Consider the following 20264-nt stretch of genomic DNA (forward strand, 5'->3'; position numbering starts at 1 on the left):
CACCACAAAACCGCGTTCGACTAAAGCGCGCTCGACGAAACCGCGTAGCTGACGTCATCAACAGGGTGACAACAGCGCGGAGACAGCACGCTGTAAACGCTAAACCTAAAATTAACCCCTAAACCTAAACCTAACCCCCCTAAACCTAATCCTAAACCTAACCCTAACCCTAAACCTAACCCTTAACCTAACCCTAAACCTAACCCTTAACCTAACCCTAAACCTAACCCTTAACCTAACCCTAAACCTAAACCTAATCCTAACCCTTAACCTAACCCTAAACCTAACCCTAAAGCTAACCCTTACCTTAAGTTGAATCGGCTTTCTTTCAAAGCGCTATTTAAAGCGCCCTTCTTTCTCCACGCTCCCTGTTGTCGCCCTGTTGATGACATCAGCGACGCGGTTTAATCGGGCGCGGCTTAGTCGAGCACGGTTTTGTCGTGCCACGATCTTTATATTTTATAGTATTCTGATATTTATGATAGTATTTTTCATAGTAGTTGTGGCCCAGGAGAGGCCGACTGAGCTGTTGGTGGACTCTGACAGTGATACCATTACGGGACTGCTCTGGAGGATGAAGAAGACTCTGGAGGGTGTTTGGAGTCAGAGCAGGGACTAGAGAGGCCTGGTGGCCACCAGGTGGCATCTGAGTCAGGGAACAGTGAGGAGGAACAGAAGGAGGTTGTCCCTGATATGTGTGTGCATAGAGCTGAGAAGAGAAGGGAGCAGCTGTGGAGAAGATATCATAGAAGGAAATAGGGACTGTTGGCTACTGTTGTGGCCCCTCCCAAAGAATTTATAGGTGGAGCGATGGGAGGGGAATCTTTGCAGGAAACAACAGTCCGCTTTACCAGCCATTGAGAAAGCATTCCATAAATCTAATCTTGGTTTCTTGAAGATAAATGTTCTAGGCTCCTAGACAAGGGGTGGCTTTATCTCCTTATTTAGTTGTGGCAAACAGCCAAGCCTGTGTCTGCATATTCATTAGAATCATGGGACAGAACAATAGTGCCTAGTACTTTCCATCTGCATTAATTTAGCACAAACACCTTTTTTTGTTCTCATTTTCTCATATTTCCACATTTTGGCCATCCATAATGTGATCAGTTAATCAACATCATTGGCTCCAACTTATTTCTAGCTTACTTCATGGTAAGATAGAACCGCACGCAGCACTCCTAATCTCCATTTTCACTGGCAGAGGCACTGTGGGCTGATCCTTCACTGTGGGCCTTGAGTTTGACACTCCTGGGCTAGGTTGAATCTGAGTTCCACCACTCAATTTCACTTTTGCGCTAACACCCATGATTGGAATTAGGTGGAACAAATAAGGGGTGCTTGTAATGTACATGAGAATGACCCTGACAGGCAGGAGGGAGAGCCACAGACTGGACAACTGCAATTGTCCTGATGTCTTGGGCCGCGGAAGGAGTAGACGGCGTGGGAAACATTTCAGAGTGGACTCTCCTTAAACTTCTGGAGAGTAAAAAGAAAGGAGGCTGAAATACTTGCAATCTCGCAAGAATCTGTTACTACAGGTGGTCCTCGACTTACAACAGATTGTTTAGTGACCGTCGAAAGTTGAAACATCCCTGGAAAAAGTGACTTATGATGGTTTTTAACCTTTACAATCGTTGTGTGATCTAAATTCAGACGCTCGGAAACCGACTCACCAACCTTTTCCAACCTTCTGACAAGCAAAGCCGAACGGGGAAGCCAGATTTACTTAACAACCGTGTTACTAATTAGCAACTGTAGGCAAGAAAGGTCGGAAAATGGGGCAAAACTCACTGAACAAACATCTCACTGAGCAACATAAATTGTGGGCTCCTTAGTGGTCGTAAGTCGAGGACTACCTGTACAACCATACAATAAAGATAGAGCTAATATCCCTGGCTATGCTTCTTGTTTGGAGAACCTTGTGGGAGCTTGCAGGATTGAGGACAATGTCATCTCTGCTTCTCTTCTTCTTCTTCTCCATAATTTGGAACTCAATGGGCGTGTGGAATGAGCTCTGATTTGTGTTTCCCTCACTAATGGTAGACAGCAAAATGCAGTGGAGTAGATAACATGAGGAAGGGGATAATGCATGATATTATGGATAGAGGTCAGTGGTGGGATTCAGCCAGTTCGCACCTATTCGGGAGAACCGGTTGTTAACTTTCTAAGAGGTTCAGAGAACCGGTTGTTGGAAGAAATCTTCTTTTGATTTTTTCCCACTTTACAGGGCTAATCCTGTAAGGAAGGCAGGAAGGAAACATTCTGGTGTTGTTTCTAGCTTAATCTTCATTGCCCTGCTTACAGAAACTGCCTCTCTGGTTAACCCTTGTTATTATAACAGCTAAGGCAAAGTACCCATCGACCTGAGTAATGTTGAGTTGGCCACACCCACACGGTAACATGACAACTAAGCCCCGCCTACCCATCTGGTCATTAGGACAGAGAACCAGTTGTTAAATTATTTGAATCCCACCATTGATTGACATGGAATGCTGACTAATATATCAGGGAAAGAAAGGGAGGCTGAGACACAGATGGAGTTTTGGACAGGATCTCCATTTGGTTCTGAGGGTGTAACCACGTCATAATTCAAAGATGCTTCTTCTTCTGAAGATTTGTTTCATGCTCAAAATAGTGTGACCCGGTAATGGTTTTCTCTTAACTTCGCTATTGGTTTGGAACTGGGAACACGCATGCACGCTTGCTTTTCTAGTGCGCAGCACGTCTGTGCATACGCAGAGCGTCTGTGATGATGTCTGGGTGGGTGGGCGGAGCCTCCCGCTACTGCTGCTATCGGTTCACTCGAACCGGGGTGAACGGGCAAAATACCGCCTCTCCTCTGGCCATACTTCAAAGCAGTCTCTTCACTGCTACTTTCTTAACCGTAGCGATTTAAAGACGTGTGGACTTCAACTCCCAGAATTCCCTAGCCATCCCAGAATTCTGGGATTTGAGGTCTATATACAGTAGAACCTCTGGTCACAACCATAATTCGTTCCATAACTTTGGTCACAAACTGATTTGGTCATGACCCAAAACTAATTTTGGAAATTTGGCACATACCCAAAAAATGGTGCGGAAGGGGAAATTGGCCGCAAAGAAAGTGACTTCTTTGGTCGGAACCAGGGGTGCTGGAGAACCGGTAGTGGAAATTTTGAGTAGTTTGGAGAACCGGCAAATGCCATCTCTGGTTGGCCCCAGAGTGGGGTGGGAATGGAGATTTTACAGTATCCTTCCCCTGGAATGGGTTGGGAATGGAGATTTTGTAGTATCCTTCCCCTGCCATGCCCACCACGCTACGTCCACCATGCCACGCCCACAGAACCGGTAGTAAAAAATGAATTTCATTGCTGGTCGGAACCCGATTTGGTCATGTTCAGAAGTGTTTGTGGCCAGAGGTTCTACTGTATCTTCAAGTTGAGAAACACTGCTTCCAATGAGAGGGTCACACAGGTGTACCTGTGTATCCTGTTTGAAAACAGAAAAGCAAATGTTTTGCTCATGTCTTTGGGCAGCTATACAGCCTGATCCAATTTATTCAGATAAACAAGCTTGCATATATTTAGACATGCATTGGACTGCAGTCATACCAGCTCCCAGTTTGAACATCCTCAACTTGAAAATAAATAGATTGGTTTGGTTCATTTTCAAGTTAGTACACTGCTACTGGCAGCTTTTATCTGATCCGAGCTTGATATATATTATTGTTATTTTATTCCGGTTTTCATAATTTTTCACTACACTGCTTCTTCCATTACTTGCAGAAAATCCGCACGCATTATTCCAATTCACCGCTAAGGATTTACTGGAATGCGTGCAATAAATGAACCGACTCCTGAAAAACTCGCTAACCTTTCCCCCGGCTTGAAATGAAATTCATAATAAATCTATCTCATCCTTTTATTTCCCCTTCCCAAAAACTCTAGCACCACAACGACAGCATCATTTCCTCCCCCAGTTTACAGGGGAACGTTTGAGATCACATTCATTCTCTTAGAAAAAGAGACGTGAAGAAAATAAGTAAGTGTCCCATAGCTCCGGCTATTTATCAAAATGTATTTAACTGTAATGGCTCGCTATCGGTAGATGTGTTGTTGTTACCAAATGAAAAGCAGGCAGGAACGGCCGCAAATTGTTATGCTGTTCTGGAACATTAGCCCATCACGCAACATAACTTGTGTTGCTCTGCAGACATAAAACGGGCATGGCACAATCAGTCAATAATATCGCACCAGAACACAAATGTGATTCACATGGACGATTGAGAAATAAGATGGCTAATTGAAAAGGACGGCCATGTCATTTCCACAGGAGGCTATGAGGCATGAAATGGACAGAAGAGAGGTAACAAATAAAAGATTAAGCCAAACAAATAACTTGTAGGAGCCCTGGGCAGTAGAAGACCTGTGCTGCATGTTAAGAGGCTACCTGGTTTCTGTCGATGTTGAATTTGGTTCTATAAAGCCAAACTTGGTAGAAAGTTTATACTTAATAGAAAGCCTCTACTAAGAAACCTGTTGATAGGTTATCTCAGAAAAACCATTAGTTTTCATGACCCATGAATATTTGTTTTCTTGCCCTTTTGTAAGGCATCTAGCTATATAGCCATTGGTACATCAAAGAGCAGTGAATTCTTCCTTCTTAGGTAGTTATGTACAAACTTGTTGTGGCCCACCAGCAGCCAGCGGAGCTGGCAGCAGATTCAGACAGTGAGGAGGTTGAGGAGGAACATGGCCCACTCCTGGAGTCTGGGGAAGACTCGATGAGGGCTTTGTGTCGGAGGCAGAGATGGGGCCAGAGCTGTCTGACAGTTATCAGCTGCCTTCAGAGTCAGACATCAGTGAAGCAGACAAACAGCTGGAGCCTCTTCCCAGTGTGTGCATGCGCCGAGTTGCCAGATGAAGGGAACAGCTAAGGAACAAGGGTCGACTTGGGAGTAAGGCCTCAGGTGGACGGTGAATGGCCCCTCCCATAAGGAATAAAAGAGAAGTGAAAGGGGAGTGGAGTTTGCACGAGACAATTAGTTCATTCCTGCATTCCTGCCAAGTATTGCAGCATCTGAAAGATATCGGCCTGGCCACTCTCCAAGCCTGATAAAGGTTGGTAATTGTGAACTACCTTGAAAGTCTGTGGCCCAGGACTTTGCTGGAGAGGAATTCACTGTAAATTAAATAAAAGGGGTTTATCAGGACTACTCGGACTCGGCTTTGTGCTGCTGGGGAAGCCTAGGTGAGAACAATATTACAAAAGGGGATTACTATATATTTATCTTCCTAAGACTCCTCCACAGGCTGAACCCCCAGAGTCCGCTGTGAATGATCATGTTAGTTCTCAGTAGCTTATTGAAACAATTCCAGCAGGAATAGAAAGCTACTTAAACTCTGGTAAACCCACAGAGTGAAAAATGTACTTTTCTGAGAACCCAACTACACCAAGTATAGTTTGGTATTTTACTCAATTGTTATGTAAACAATACAACCCTCCCATTTTTCTTCTGCTATGCAATAGCAAAATGATGCAGTAAAGATAAACGGTTGGATAAAATTAAGCAAGATTATTACCTCAGTCTGTGGCAGTTAAGGCTCACCCAGCCTGAGGTATCTGTCTTTCCAAATGAAGGAACTGGTTGATTTTTTGGGGGTGGGGTTTAAAAGCTCGGAATTTTTCTAGTTATTGCAGCATTTTGATTGTCTTGTATGTTGACTTTTCTGCTATGTGCGGGAAATCAGTTGATGGTAGGACAAGATGTCAGACCTGGAAGCCATCTTTTACCTTTTGGGCTTCAGGCCTGCCACATTTTCTACGGTGAGAAAATGGGAGGGGGGATTATACAGAGTGTGGGTGATATATAGGCATAATAACATTCCTTTCTCAGAGAGTCAAGGACATCTTGCCCTGCAGCTGCGGTGGTGTGACTGGGAGGCATCTCCAGTTTTGGATGATGCTTGATTGGCTCATTTGATGGACCTGTGGGTGCTGGGCAGGGACTTGAACTTTCTTTTGGGTGGGGAAAATCTGGAAACTTTCAGATTCGGGTTTTCCCAGATATGCCAATACGACATCTCTAATAAAATGGAACTTTGAGGAATCAAAGTTTGAGGAATCAAATTAAAAGGCTGCAGGTGTAGATGGTGTAACTGGAGAAAGGTTAAAATGGGGCTGTGATTTGTTCCTGGCTGTGTGCCTTGTTTAACGTTGCTTAGAAAAGAGACATTCATTTCCCTTTGGATTGGGAAAATGTCACAATTGTTCCCTGAACAAAAGGAAAGGTAATTAGAGTAGGGTGGAGGTTTAGTTTTTTTTAATTGGGAAAATACTTGATAGAATTTTGATTGAAAGGGTGCAAATGGTGGCCATGGGATTGTACAGGCCAGATTCTTCGTGTCACTGATTTCTCATAGAAATATGAGAAAGAAAATTTATTGTATGCATGTTAAAACTTATGATAAAGAGAATAGGCATCAATTTGGGAATGTTTTGCATGACTAAGGAATTGAACGATGGTTGCTCCAGCCAGAACGGTAATTTATAGTGGAAATAAAGCATTTGCTTCATTTATTATTTATCTATCCCTGACATTTCTATGTCGTTCCACTCTAAATTTGCACTGAGGGTGCATGAATGAGAGAGAGAGAGAGAGAGAGAGGAAGGGAGGGAGGGAGGGAGGGAGGGAGGGAGGGAGGGAGAGAGAGAGAGAGAGAGAGAGAGAGAGAGAGAGAGAGAGAGAGAGAGAGAGAGAGAGAGAGAGGTGGGGAACTCACTATAGATTTCAACACCAAAGAGGAGAATCACACAAATACGTGATACATCCTAGTTTGTTTCATATATTTACAGATAGATGAATGTGGTGACATTAGAGATATGCTGATTGGGGAACATTAGCATGGCCGTACATTTGCATGTAGACAATGCTGGGTTGTTGGCGGGGAACACAAACAATTTGCAGCAAATGGGAGATCGCAACAAGGAGCACTCCTTATTTGTGCTGGGTGGAAAATGCATCTTTGTTGGCCCTCCCTGCAAATACGCTGTCGAATTTCAGCTGTGTACTCTGGGGGCAAAAGCACAGCTAACAATATCAACAACAACAAAAGCCCACTGTGTTTTCTATGCAGGAGGAATCAACATCGCAAAAAACCCCAACAATATTTATTTTTAATGCCCCAGGATACCTGGAACAAGGAGCTTTGTACCTTAGATCCAGTGATTGGCTGTTGTACATTCCCTGATTTCCCCATCCCTCCTGGAATGTATTTCCTAGTTAAAATGCAGCCCAACAAAAGCATATTTTGGCTTTGCCTCCACATTCCATAGGGAAGTTTGAATTACAGTCAGCCCTTGAAATTAAGAATGTCTAACTTACAGACAACTCGAAATGACAAATGGGCTGCCTACTACTAAAGATGGCGGATGGTGTTCTTCTTCCTCAAACTGATGGACCACTGAAGCGTGTCTTGTTTTTACGAACCTCTGAAGCTACACATTTTAAATACAGGTAGCCCTGATTTATGACTACCGTGTTTCCCCAAAAATAAGACACGGTTTTATTTTCTTTTGACCCCTGAAATAAACGCTTGGCCTTATTTTCGGGCAGGTCTTATTATTTTTGAGGTGCAGGAGGCAGCGAGCGTGGTTACCTCATGGCTGCTGCTGTGTTGCAATATTTTCAGAGAGGACTTATTTTGGGAGAGGGATTATTTTAACACATGCGCTCAAAAGCCCAATTGGCCTTATTATTCAGGAAGGTCTTATTTTTGGAGAAAAGAGGGTACAGATGAGCCCAAAGGTTCTATACTAAGTGAGACATTTGTTCAGTCGGTTTTGCCCCTTCTTACAACTGTTTTTTGCCACAGATGTTAAGTGAATCAGTGTAGTGCTTAAGTTAGGAACATGATAGTTAAGTGAATCTGACTTCCCCCTTGACTTTGCTTGACAGAAGGTCACAAAAGAGGATCACATTCACATGACCACGGGACACTGCAACCGTTGAAACTACGAGTCACTTGCAAAGCACCTGAATTTCGACTACTGTCAGGCCTGGAAGCCGTCTTTTGCATTGGGCCTTCTGGCCTGCCACATTCAATGCTGTGGGAAAATGGGAGGGGGGATTATAGGGGAGATATGTAGTCTAAATAACATTCCTTTCTCAGAGAGTCAAGGACATCTGGAAGGGTGTGACTGGGAGGCATCTCCAGTTGGGACAGTGCCTGATTGGACCATGTGACGGACCTGTGGGTGCTGGGCAGGGACTTTCGTTTGGGTGGGGAAAACCTGGAAACTTTCAGATTTGGGTTTTCCCAGATGTGCCAATATGACATCTCTAATAAATTGGAACTTTGAGGAATCTCATGCCTCGGAGTCTTCTTTCATTGGGGGTGTTACTTGGGACCTGACATCTACATGACCATGGGGATGCTGCAATGGTTATAAGTGTGAAAAAGAATCCTAAGTCATTTTTTTCAGTGCTGTTGTAACTTTGAACAGTCATTAAATGAACTGTTGTAAGTTGGGGACTGCCTGCATGATATAGCTTGTTTTCAGTGGTTCGAGAAAACATTGAGCTGCTGAAAGGCGGAGAATGCCATCTGCTCTTTTTAGTAATAGGCAGTCCGTTCACGAGTTCCGACTTACATAAAATTTGGCTTAAAGGCATATTTAGGGACAGATCTTGTTCTTAACCTGAGGGCTGTCTGTGATTGATGGAGGAGCTGGGAGTGAGCAGAGAAAAATTAGAATAATTTTTCCCCACCTGATGATCTGAAGACACGGTGAATTATGACTCCCAGAAATTCCAGCTATCATAGGAGACGAATGGAGTTTGGGTCTCCTATTTCATATAATATTAAATAACATAATGATAAGAGAAGTGCATACTTCCCAATGTGGAACTTTTGGATATGGAAGCACGGTTTGGGAGAGTAATTGGCTTTCCATGTCTCTCAGAATTATTCTCCATTCTTTCCCCTCCGATACAGGTAGACCTCGGCTTACAACAGTTCATTTAACAACCAATTGCGGTTACAATGGCATTGGAAAGGGGGACATGGCCATTTCTTTGACACTTGCAAACATTGCAGTCTCCCTATGGTCACATCAGAGGTGGTATGCTACCAGTTCAGACCGGTTCGCTCGAACTGGTAGCGGAAATCGTGGCTGGCCCCACCCACTTGCCCCAGCTCTCCGACATCCCATTTTGGTGCTTTTTTTCAAAAGCGGATGGCTGTGCGCATGCGAAGAGATGGCGTGCGAGAGCTCACATTTGTGAACCAGTAGGGAAGGAAAGTCAATACCACCCCTGGGTCACATGATCAAAATTCGGACACTTGGCGTCTGGTTCGCATTTACAGTGATTGTGGTGTCCATGTGATCATCTTCTGATAAGCAAAGTCAACAGGGAAACCAGATTCATTTAGCAACCCTTCTGACTAACTTAACAACTGCAGAGATTCACTTAAGAACTCTGGCAAGAAAAGCCATAAAATGGGACAAAACTTAACTGATGTCTCACTTAGCAACAGAAATGTTGGGCTTGATTGCAATCATAAACGGAGGACTCTCTGTAATTACTATAGAAATTCTCATCCATTCAGGATGGCACATGGAGTGATTGGGGAAAGGGAAAGCAACAGGACAGAACTCTCTCTCCTTTCAGTCCTGGTTACCAGTAATGCCATTATTATAAATTACCAGTTATTTTGTGATGGCACTTTCACAATCTTGGGTTAAAAAGTAGCTAGCATGTCAAAAGTGTCGCACAAGGAGCCCAGCGCTTGCCTAACGCAGTGTGGACGCCACGTACCTTCTCTCATCGTGCCTGTACGACGTGGTGCTCCGGCCACTGGTCCAAATGAACATCTTAGAGGATTGGTCTCCACTGCCTCTCCTTACCGTTGAGGTCCTGGAGGAAAGATGGCAGGGCCTAGGAGATAATGGAGAATCTTCATTACTGCCTGCTGAAAACCTGCTGGGCCTCATCACCTCTTAACAGATCCAAGTGCCAAATTTGATTGCCTTGCAGGCTCTGCTCCATAGAGATGATTCCAGGTGATATGCAAAACAAGACAATGACCTTTCTCTTCCCTTCCAGGAGGTTTGGTTGACATTAAATTATTTCCTGCTCGTCTTTCTTAATTTCTTTTTCCTCCTGTTTCCCTCTCCCTTTCTCTCAGAGCTGAGAAAATCTCCCTGGTGCTGCCTCTTAAAATGTGTGGGGTTTTTTTCCAAAGCAAGTTCACACATCCTTGACTAAGTTTCCTGTCTATCTCTAGTCATCTTTGCATGCCTCCTCTCTCCCAGAAGATGGTCTTTGATATGAACCTTTCTTTGGTCATTTCCTTTAAGCATCCATGAGATATCCAACAATGATGATGGCTTGAAGCTGTTACGGACTCATCTCTAACCAAACTGGCAGTTAAATGAAAATGGAGGTGAAAGTCCAGCTTCCTTTCTGATTGGTGTTGCTGCAGCTGTTTCTGGGTGTGAGAGTGTGTGTGTGCACGCACATGTGCGCGTGAGATTATGACATGGATCCCATAGCAACTTGATCCGTGACACCATGACTACCAAAGACATTTGTTGACATTAGGTAAATGTTTTTTTTTTCCCCTTTTCACTGTTATCCCCCAACTTAGCCTTCCTCAATTTACCGTCTTCTAGATTTAACAGAATAACAGAATTCTTTGAGGAATCTACCTGCCTTGGAGTTGGTTTAATGTCAGGGTTCCAAGTAATTCACCCATAGCAAACAGAACTCCGAGGCGGGTAGATTTCTCAAAGAACAGTTTTATTTGGAGGTAATCATATTGGCACAGTTTTGGTGAAAGCCAACTCTGAAAGTTCCCAAGGTTTTCACCTAATTAAAAGTTTTCTCCCTTTCCCTAACAGACATTCACATGGTCCAATCAAGGTGCTGTCCAGTTGCCTGGTAACGTGACTTCTCCTCTCCCTCTGGCCACCTGTGAGAATGTCCTTGGTTCCCAGGAGAAAGTATTTTGTTTTGGCTACAAAACCCTAGCTATCTCTATTCCCCTCTCCCTGTCCCTCAGCTCCAGTATGGAAACACTGAAGCTTCAAAAAGTCTTCGGTCAGGTCAGCTTCAAGGTTGACAAACAGAGTTGGAAGTGACCTTGTAGTTCATCTAGTCCAACCCCTCACCCCACTCAAGCGGGAGACCCTACACCATTTCTGACAGATGGCAGTCCAGTGTCTTCTTGAAAGCTTCCAGTGATGAAATGCCCATAACTTTTGAAGGCCAGCTGTTCTGTTGGTTGATTGCTCTCAGTGTGAGAAAGTTTCTCCTTATTTCTAAGTTGAATCTCTCCTCAATCAGTTTCCATCCATTATTCCTTGTCTGGCCTTTAGGGGCTTTGGAAAATAGGTAGTCTACGGCACCTATCATTCTCAGGCAACTGCTTTTCCCTATTCTCCTCTTGGAAAGCAACATTCAAATGAAAGAAAAATTTGAACTAAAACCTAGAACGTATGTTGCTTCTTTTCTCACTTATAATCATTGTCCTTCGCACTATTTGAACCACCTTTCCCAAAATGGTTTTTGTATCAACTGTTCTGTTGCAGTTTATCAGTGGCAGGAAATTTATGGCAATTGCTCTCAGAACAGCAAGTTATATTAAAAGGTGTCAAGCTCCATGCAGCTGATCAGCTGAAGACCAAGGAAGCAAGAACTCCAACACTGGAAGTTTTTAAGAAGAGACTGGATAATCATCTGTCTGAAGTGGTGTAGGGTTTCCTGCCTAAGCAGGGGGTTGGACTAGAAGACCTCCAAGCTCCCTCCCAACTCTGTTATTCTATTCTCTCCTTTCACGCGATTCCTTAGGTTGACATTCTCTCCCTTTCCTTGCCTCCCGGCAACCTCTCACCAAAAGGGCCGTCCTTTAAAGCTCAGTGCAGTGTTTGGCACCCGTTCATCTACTTAATTTTCAGCTAAAAATATCTGAGAGTTGTAGGAGGGTCAGCTCTGCCATGCAGTTGGATGAAGCAATCTGTATTAAGCATTTGCCTGATAGAGTGAGAGATGAATGCAAGAATTTATGCCTGAGATGCAAACCTTTTTAAATGAGTGGAGCGGAGAGGACAGGCCAGAGGAACAGATGCCTTTAGCTTAACTGCGGCTGGCCATGGGCCAAATCTCAAAAGTCTGCTGCTATAGATAAGTTCAAAAAGAAATGTCTTTTCTCTTAGCAGAATACTGAGAATCGGTGTCAGCTGTCACGTTACGCTTGTTGCAGTGGTGTCTTTCTATTTTTTTTATTACCAGTTCACTTGGGTGTGTGCGAAGCTTCTGCGCATGTGCAGAAGAGTCCGGGCGGGTGGGCGCAGCCTCCCTCCGCCGCTACTACCGGTTTGCCTGATCTGAGCCAAACCGGGAGCAACCCACGTCTACCTTGCTTGTGCTTTGCTACCAGGCTGTGACAGACTGCCATGAAGTCTGGGGAGAGGGGATGCTGGGGGAAAGCAAAAGTAACTGTTGTATCTCCCTGAGATGCTGCCTCAAGGTCACCTGGCCGGAGAACAAAGTAGTTACATACCAACCTGTTCTGACCCCCCTCATCCCACACCAACACACTCTCCGAGCCAAAGATAAATTACGGCATTTAATTAACAGACAGACAGGTGCTTGGCAGCAAACTGGCACAGACAAGCTGGGCAGCAATCCAGCCTGCCAAGCTCCCAAAAATGTTCTTCAACATTCGTTCCTGTGTTGACTTCTGCAAGAGGGGCGTGTGCACAAGCAGTCCTTTTATAGTCTGGAGAGGAGCCTAATGACCACCAGCTGGGTGCAATTACCTCCTGTAACTGCGCAACTGTTCCTGACGCCTATTAGCTCTTCGGTGCCAGGCATCCAGGAACAACTCACTGCTGGCGTCCGGCTCACTCTCCCTTGTCTCCTCCCCACTGGTGCAAGGGTCAGGTGCCTCCTGGTGGCCAACCAGCCTCTCAGCGCCCTGCTCAGCGTCGGAACCCTATCCAGGGTCCTCCACATCCTTCAGAGCCGACTCATAGGGCCCCTCGCTGTCGGAGTCTGGTGGCAGCTCCAATGGCTCCTGCTGGGCCACAACACCAACCTAAGCTTGAACTCACTGTTCTGAAAACATCTTCCTTGAACCTGATTGGTGTTGTGTGTGTGTGTGTGTGTGTGTGTGTGAGAGAGAGAGAGAGAGAGATATTGAAAGGAGTTAAAGGAGGGCAAAGTTGAACTTAGGGATTTTGTTGTGCAATTCTCAGTTCTGGCTCTGTTCTTACTTCTGGTTGGGAATCCCTGCAACATCATCAAAACATATGAGTATATGGAGTGTAAGGAATGTTATTAAATATAGTGTAGAGCTTGTCAACTCTGTTTTGAGTACTAAGGATTGTATCAGACCTCTTAATGGAATCCATTCCTCTTCCCCCAAATAAATTGATGACATCTTGCGAGAGTTTAATATGCTCTTCACAAGCATATTGTCTACACAAAGATTGAAATTCTGTGTGCTACAATGCAAAAGCAATCTTAATGTGTTAATTCTTTGATGATATCGATGACCAAGTCAATTTCTTGGTATCAGAACAGGTTTCCAAATTCTGATTTATAAAGGGTCATAGGTCAAAGGATCAAAAGCAGGAAACCATATGCCGTTTCAGACAAATGGTTGTCCAATCTTTTGTTAAAAACTTGCAGTGTTGGAGCATTCACAACTTCTGGAAGCAAGTTGTTCCCCTAATTAATTGTTCTGCCTGTCAGGAAATTTCTCCTTAGTTCTAAGTTGCTTCTCTCCTTGATTAGGTTCCCCCCCTTGCTTTGTATCCTGCTCTCAGGTGCTTTGGAGAATAGCTTGACTCCCTCTTCTTTGTGGCAACCCCTGAGATATTGGAACACTGCTATCATGTCTCCCCTAGTCCTTCTTTTCATTAAACTAGACATACCCAGTTCCTGCAACCGTTCTTCATATGTTTTAGCCTCCAGTCCCCTAATCCTCTTTGTTGCTCTTCTCTACACTCTTTCTAGAGTCTCCAAATCTTTTTTACATTATGGCGACCAAAACTAGATGCAAATATTACGCAGTCATTCCATCAATATATGGCACAAAATTATTGGAAAAAATTCTTTGCCCTTTTGTGAATTTATATTTTCTGAAAAAATATTCTAAATATATTTGTATTAGAATAGAATAGAATAGAATAGAATAGAGTAGAGTAGAGTAGAGTAGTGTAGAGTAGAGAGTAGAGTAGAGTAGAGTAGAATAGCATAGAATAGAATAGAATAGAATAGAATAGAATAGAATAGAATAGAAGAACAGATCTGGAAGGGACCTTGGACGTCTTCTAGTCCAATCCCTGCTTAGGCAGAAAACCCTACACCACTTCAGACAAATGAATATCCAATCTCTTCTTAAAAACTTCCAGTGTTGGAGCATTCACAAGTTCCACTGATTAATTGTTCTGTCAGGAAATTTCTCCTTAGTTCTAGGTTGCAGAACTAAGAATTTAATTATTTACAAAAAAATACATTAGATCCCTAGCATGTTGATCTTCCCTTCTGCTTCTTCAGAACCAAATTAAGCTTGGCAAGCCTGCTATATTTATTTGTATAAATAATATAATGTGGATATGGGTTTTTAAAAAAGCTCCGTATTCCTGTGTCCGAAGCTTCTATCAAAGTACCGCTCTGCATCAACAGGATCTTTTTAATTTAATGGAAAGAAAGTGATAGCAAAGGCCGAGAAGGTAGAAACATTAAAATAAAACAGTTTTCCTGCCTCCTCCAAATAGCAATAGCAGTAGACTTATATACCGCTTCATAGGCCTTTCAGGCCTCTCTAAGCGGTTTACAGAGAGTCAGCATATTGCCCCCAACAATCTGGGTCCTCATTTTACCCACCTCGGAAGGATGGAAGGCTGAGTCAACCCTGAGCCGGTGAGATTTGAACCGCTGACCTGCTGATCTAGCAGTAGCCTGCAGTGCTGCATTTTAACCACTGCGCCACCTTGGCTCTCATTTGAAGAAAACAAATGCACATACGTGGTCAATATGCCTATTGAATGTCTTTTGCCTCCAAATGGTGAAATTTGTAGCCTATTAGATTTCCCCTGCTTGAGTGCTTGGAAACTAGAGTTAAGGACGTTTACAGCTTTGTTGACAGTGTAAGCTTTGCAAGATCTAATTTTGTTTTTTTTTCTTTTCCAGATAAGCAGGCAGGAACAGAAAGAATAGATAGCAAAACAGCACTGCTTTGAAATCTTGTTTCTACATGCCCAGAAATTTAATTTAATGCAATGATTTATATGCCCACTCATTTTATAACTGTAACTTTTTATTCAGTTTAGGCACCATTCAGTGCCAGAGGGACTCTGGACAGAGAAAAAAGAAATAAAGAACAAGATGGCAATTTTGGCAATTCATCATCATCATCATCACCACCACCACCACCATCATCATTATCATCATCATCATCATCATCATCATCATCATCATCATCATCATCATCATCTTTTAATGACTACATAATCCCCATAATGTTTCCAAGGTGGCCTCACAGGCCAGATCTAAGCACACCGCAGACTGAATCCACCCCCCGGGCCTTAAGTTTGACACCACTGATGTAAATGCTAAAGAAGACAGAGAAAAGAATTGAGCTCTGAGGCACCTGGCAAAAGAGAAGCCCAGGGCTAGGCTTCCTTGACCCCAACATTGTCTGGATTTGGCCTTAGAGGATAGCAATAGCAATAGCAGTAGACTTATATACCGCTTCATAGGCCTTTCAGGCCTCTCTAAGCGGTTTACAGAGAGTCAGCATATTGCCCCCAACAATCTGGGTCCTCATTTTACCCACCTCGGAAGGATGGAAGGCTGAGTCAACCCTGAGCCGGTGAGATTTGAACCGCTGACCTGCTGATCTAGCAGTAGCCTGCAGTGCTGCATTTTAACCACTGCGCCACCTTGGCTCTCATTTGAAGAAAACAAATGCACATACGTGGTCAATATGCCTATTGAATGTCTTTTGCCTCCAAATGGTGAAATTTGTAGCCTATTAGATTTCCCCTGCTTGAGTGCTTGGAAACTAGAGTTAAGGACGTTTACAGCTTTGTTGACAGTGTAAGCTTTGCAAGATCTAATTTTGTTTTTTTTTCTTTTCCAGATAAGCAGGCAGGAACAGAAAGAATAGATAGCAAAACAGCACTGCTTTGAAATCTTGTTTCTACATGCCCAGCAATTTAATTTAATGCAATGATTTATATGCCCACTCATTTTATAACTGTAACTTTTTATTCAGTTTAGGCACCATTCAGTGCCAGAGGGACTCTGGACAGAGAAAAAAGAAATAAAGAACAAGATGGCAATTTTGGCAATTCATCATCATCATCACCACCACCACCACCATCATCATTATCATCATCATCATCATCATCATCATCATCATCATCATCATCATCTTTTAATGACTACATAATCCCCATAATGTTTCCAAGGTGGCCTCACAGGCCAGATCTAAGCACACCGCAGACTGAATCCACCCCCCGGGCCTTAAGTTTGACACCACTGATGTAAATGCTAAAGAAGACAGAGAAAAGAATTGAGCTCTGAGGCACCTGGCAAAAGAGAAGCCCAGGGCTAGGCTTCCTTGACCCCAACATTGTCTGGATTTGGCCTTAGAGGATAGCAATAGCAATAGCAGTAGACTTATATACCGCTTCATAGGCCTTTCAGGCCTCTCTAAGCGGTTTACAGAGAGTCAGCATATTGCCCCCAACAATCTGGGTCCTCATTTTACCCACCTCGGAAGGATGGAAGGCTGAGTCAACCCTGAGCCGGTGAGATTTGAACCGCTGACCTGCTGATCTAGCAGTAGCCTGCAGTGCTGCATTTAACCACTGCGCCACCTTGGCTCTTGGGGATGGGGGAGGATCACTGAAAAAATGGGCCCTCCACTCACAAACTCCTAAACCAGCCCAGAATAATACCAGGATGGGAGCAGTGGTGGGATACGTGGAGGCAGTGAGCAGTGGGGGCATACCGGTGCCTGCTGGGAGCACCAGGTACCGTTCTGGTATGGTGCTCCAGAGGACCAATTCGCCTGCCCACTCTCCTTACTTCTATTTGAGCTGACTGGGGCATTCGCGCATGCACACGGGGGGGGGACCTGTGTAACGCTCTGCAGAGCAGCTGGAGCATCGCAGGTGGTGAGTATGCATGCGCACACTGCGTGTGCACTTGATGGACCCCCAGCCCCATTGCAGCATACCAGTTGCAATGGGAGCCGGAACCCACCACTGGATGGGAGGATAACAAAGAGCACTGAAATATCAAGGATAAATATACGACTTGTTAGGGTATCTCCGTTGGGAGACAGAAAGTAGTGCAGCGGAATGTACAGCTAGAGAGAAAGAATGTTGCTAGTAGAAACACATGAATAGAGTTTCAGACACTGCTAGTAAAAACAAGTAGCTTTACTACTGATAATTGCTTCACAAGCAGTGATAGTAGATATTAGTCCAAACACAATTCAAAGAACAGACAATAGCTTACAGTCGCAGTTCACATTCCAGTCATCAAGTCATCAAGCATAGGACAAGCAGAGAGAGAGAAAGTGAGCTCTCTTGACTCCTTCTTATAGTAACATTAATTACAGCTGTTAAGTACATCCACTCATTTAAAGCAACGAATAGATATAGATATAGATATAGATATAGATATAGATATAGATATAGATATAGATATAGATATAGATATAGATATAGATATAGATATAGATATAGATATAGATATAGATATAGATATAGATATAGATATAGATAGATAGATAGATAGATAGATAGATAGATAGATATAGATATAGATATAGATATAGATATAGATATAGATATATAGATATTGCCTACCCAACACTAGGAGTATACTCCCAACACGACTGATATCCCAATACCATCCAAGGTCATCCATAAGCGCAAGAACCATGTAATGTAGTGGTTAGAATGCAATATTGCAGACCGACTCTGCCCACTGCCAGGAGTTCGATCCCGAGGTGCTCAAGGTGGACTCAGCCTTCCATTCTTCCGAAGTCGACATTCAGACATTCAGACTCTGTAAACTGCTTAGAGAATCCTGTAAAGTACTATGAAGGAGCATCTAAGCCTAAATGCTACTGCTATTGCCATTCAGTAATGTCTCTGTGCTACAAGTTGGCCTGAAACCTACTGGAATCCATTATCCGCACAAATGTGTTCATTTTAAAGTTCTGAATAAGGGGCCAGTTTCTCCCTAGCTTCTATCCAAACAACTAGGATATGGCTAATAGCTAGCAGCCAACAGTGATTTAGACTCGCTCCTTCAAAAGACTTACAGAACACATTAGAAAAAGCTCTTCAGTTCTGTGCCATTATGAAAGAATCCTTTGAAGATGGTGCAAGGCAGAGAGTTATACAGGGTGCTGCTTGACAGAAATCTATTTCTTCAAATCGCAGGCTTTTATTTAATCTGACTTTTTCCAAGGGGAAAAGCATGCCCAGGTGGGGTGGAAACTGCTTTTGTCTGCTTCTCTAAATTCAAGTGGCTGGGAGAACTTTCTGTGCAATTACGTTGAGAAAAATTCAGGGAAACGAAAATGGGATCAGAGACAAGTGATGCGGATGAATATGGGACTAGAAAATATACCCTACAAAGAAAGAAGGAGAAAAATTTAGTTTTGGGAAGCCAGGACCAAACTTCGCACTCTCTACAAGCATCTGAAAAGATGTCACACAGAAGAACTGTTTTCTACTAAACCAGGGTAAAGGACACTAAATGGATTTAACTTAAAAGAAGGCTGGAGTTCAGCCGAATGTTTGGAGAAATAAAACTTCAAATGAAACTTCACCATGATGTTTCGCCCTGAGTCCCCTCAGGGAAAAGGGCGGCCTATAAATCTTAATAAAATGTCTTAATAATGTTAAAAAGATGTTGAGACTCTAGAGAAAATGCAGAGAAGAGCAACAAAGATGATTAGGGCACTGGAGGCTAAAACATTTGCAGGAACTGGATATGTCAGGCTTAAGGAAAAGAAGGACTAGGGGAGACATGATAGCAGTATTCCAATATCTCTAGGGGTTGCCACAAAGAAGAGGGAGCCAAGCTATTTTCCAAGGCACCTGAGGGCAGAACAAGGAGCAATGGGTGGAAACTAATCAAGGAGAGAAGCAACCTAGAACTAAGAAGAAATTTCCTGACACACAATTCAACAACAACTTGCCCCAAGAAGTTGTCATTTCTCCAACACTGGAAGTTTTTAAGAAGATGTTGGACAACCATTTGTTTCAAATGGTATATTTTTTTCTGCCTGAGCAGGGGGTTGGACTAGACAATCTCCAAGATTCCTTCCAAATTCTATTCTATTCTATTCTATTCTATTCTATTCTATTCTATTCTATTCTATTCTATTCTATTCTATTCTATTCTATTCTATTCTATTCTATTCTATTCTATCCTATCCTATCCTATCCTATTCTATTCTATTCTTGCTTTGGATTCTTACAATAAGCAGTGAGTTGTACACAATAACCTTTCCAACTCTACAATTCTGGGTGTATATGTGGTATGTGTATGCTGCAGAATAATACTACGATACAAGGAGGTGAGAAGACTTCCCAACTGCTCCTACTACTAGTGCCTTTGAGCTTCCCATCTGTGCTATCATTAACCTTGCCTGCTTCATTAGCAGTACTGAGGCATGGCAACCCTTTCCCATTTAACCTGCAATTACACACCTAATCTTGCGTAAAATTGTAGCGCTAATGACACCACTGTAGGCCTGACTAAACTTTGGATACCTGAGACTTTGTCTTCCGTGTTCCTTTGAAATCCAGGGTCACATTCTACAGAGAAACTCACCAGGAACACTATCATAAGTTCTGTATGTGGCCATTGGAAGCTTTCATAGTTTCAGGGACTCCCCACATATGATGAACTAAATTATGGATCTGTAATCTTTGAACAATACTGTTGTCAAGTCACTTCTAGCTAGGTGAGAACAAGGAAAGAAAAAACTACTGTATATTTTGGAGTATAAGACGCACTGGAGTATAAGACGCGCCAAGATTTTGAAGAGGCAAATTTTTTAAAAAAGTTTTTGCACTCTGCAGACCTCCCCCAAACAGCCCATTTTTCATGAAAATAAGCCCGTTTTTTGTCAAAAAAGGGACATGCATAGCTTTTAGGAGGCTTGTAGAGTGCTCCTGGGAACTGGGTGGGGGGAGGAATGAACAAAAAACGACCCATTTTTCACTCATTTCTG

The 20264-nt window shown here is 43.3% G+C and overlaps 1 protein-coding gene across 6 annotated transcripts in view; it reads right to left on the reverse strand.

Annotated features, from left to right (window-relative positions):
• The window catches only part of KCNMB2 (potassium calcium-activated channel subfamily M regulatory beta subunit 2), a 276413-nt gene that overhangs the window by 43831 nt on the left and 212318 nt on the right, over positions 1-20264 (reverse strand). For 3 of the 6 annotated variants that reach the window (XM_087725214.1, XM_087725213.1, XM_087725217.1), the window contains exon 2: positions 9800-9919. In XM_087725214.1, coding sequence (XP_087581340.1) covers positions 9800-9855 — 56 coding nt within the window. In that variant the 5' untranslated portion in view covers positions 9856-9919. Of the gene's footprint in view, positions 1-9799; positions 9920-10317; positions 10399-12804; positions 12936-20264 lie in introns of those variants that run through there. The other 3 variants (XM_087725212.1, XM_014075264.2, XM_087725215.1) reach the window with 2 other exon arrangements.

This window comes from Thamnophis sirtalis, unplaced genomic scaffold, assembly GCF_051295495.1.
Source record: "Thamnophis sirtalis isolate CommonGarterSnake01/CBP01778 unplaced genomic scaffold, rThaSir2_p1.2 scaffold_11, whole genome shotgun sequence".
Classification (NCBI taxonomy): domain Eukaryota; kingdom Metazoa; phylum Chordata; class Lepidosauria; order Squamata; family Natricidae; genus Thamnophis; species Thamnophis sirtalis.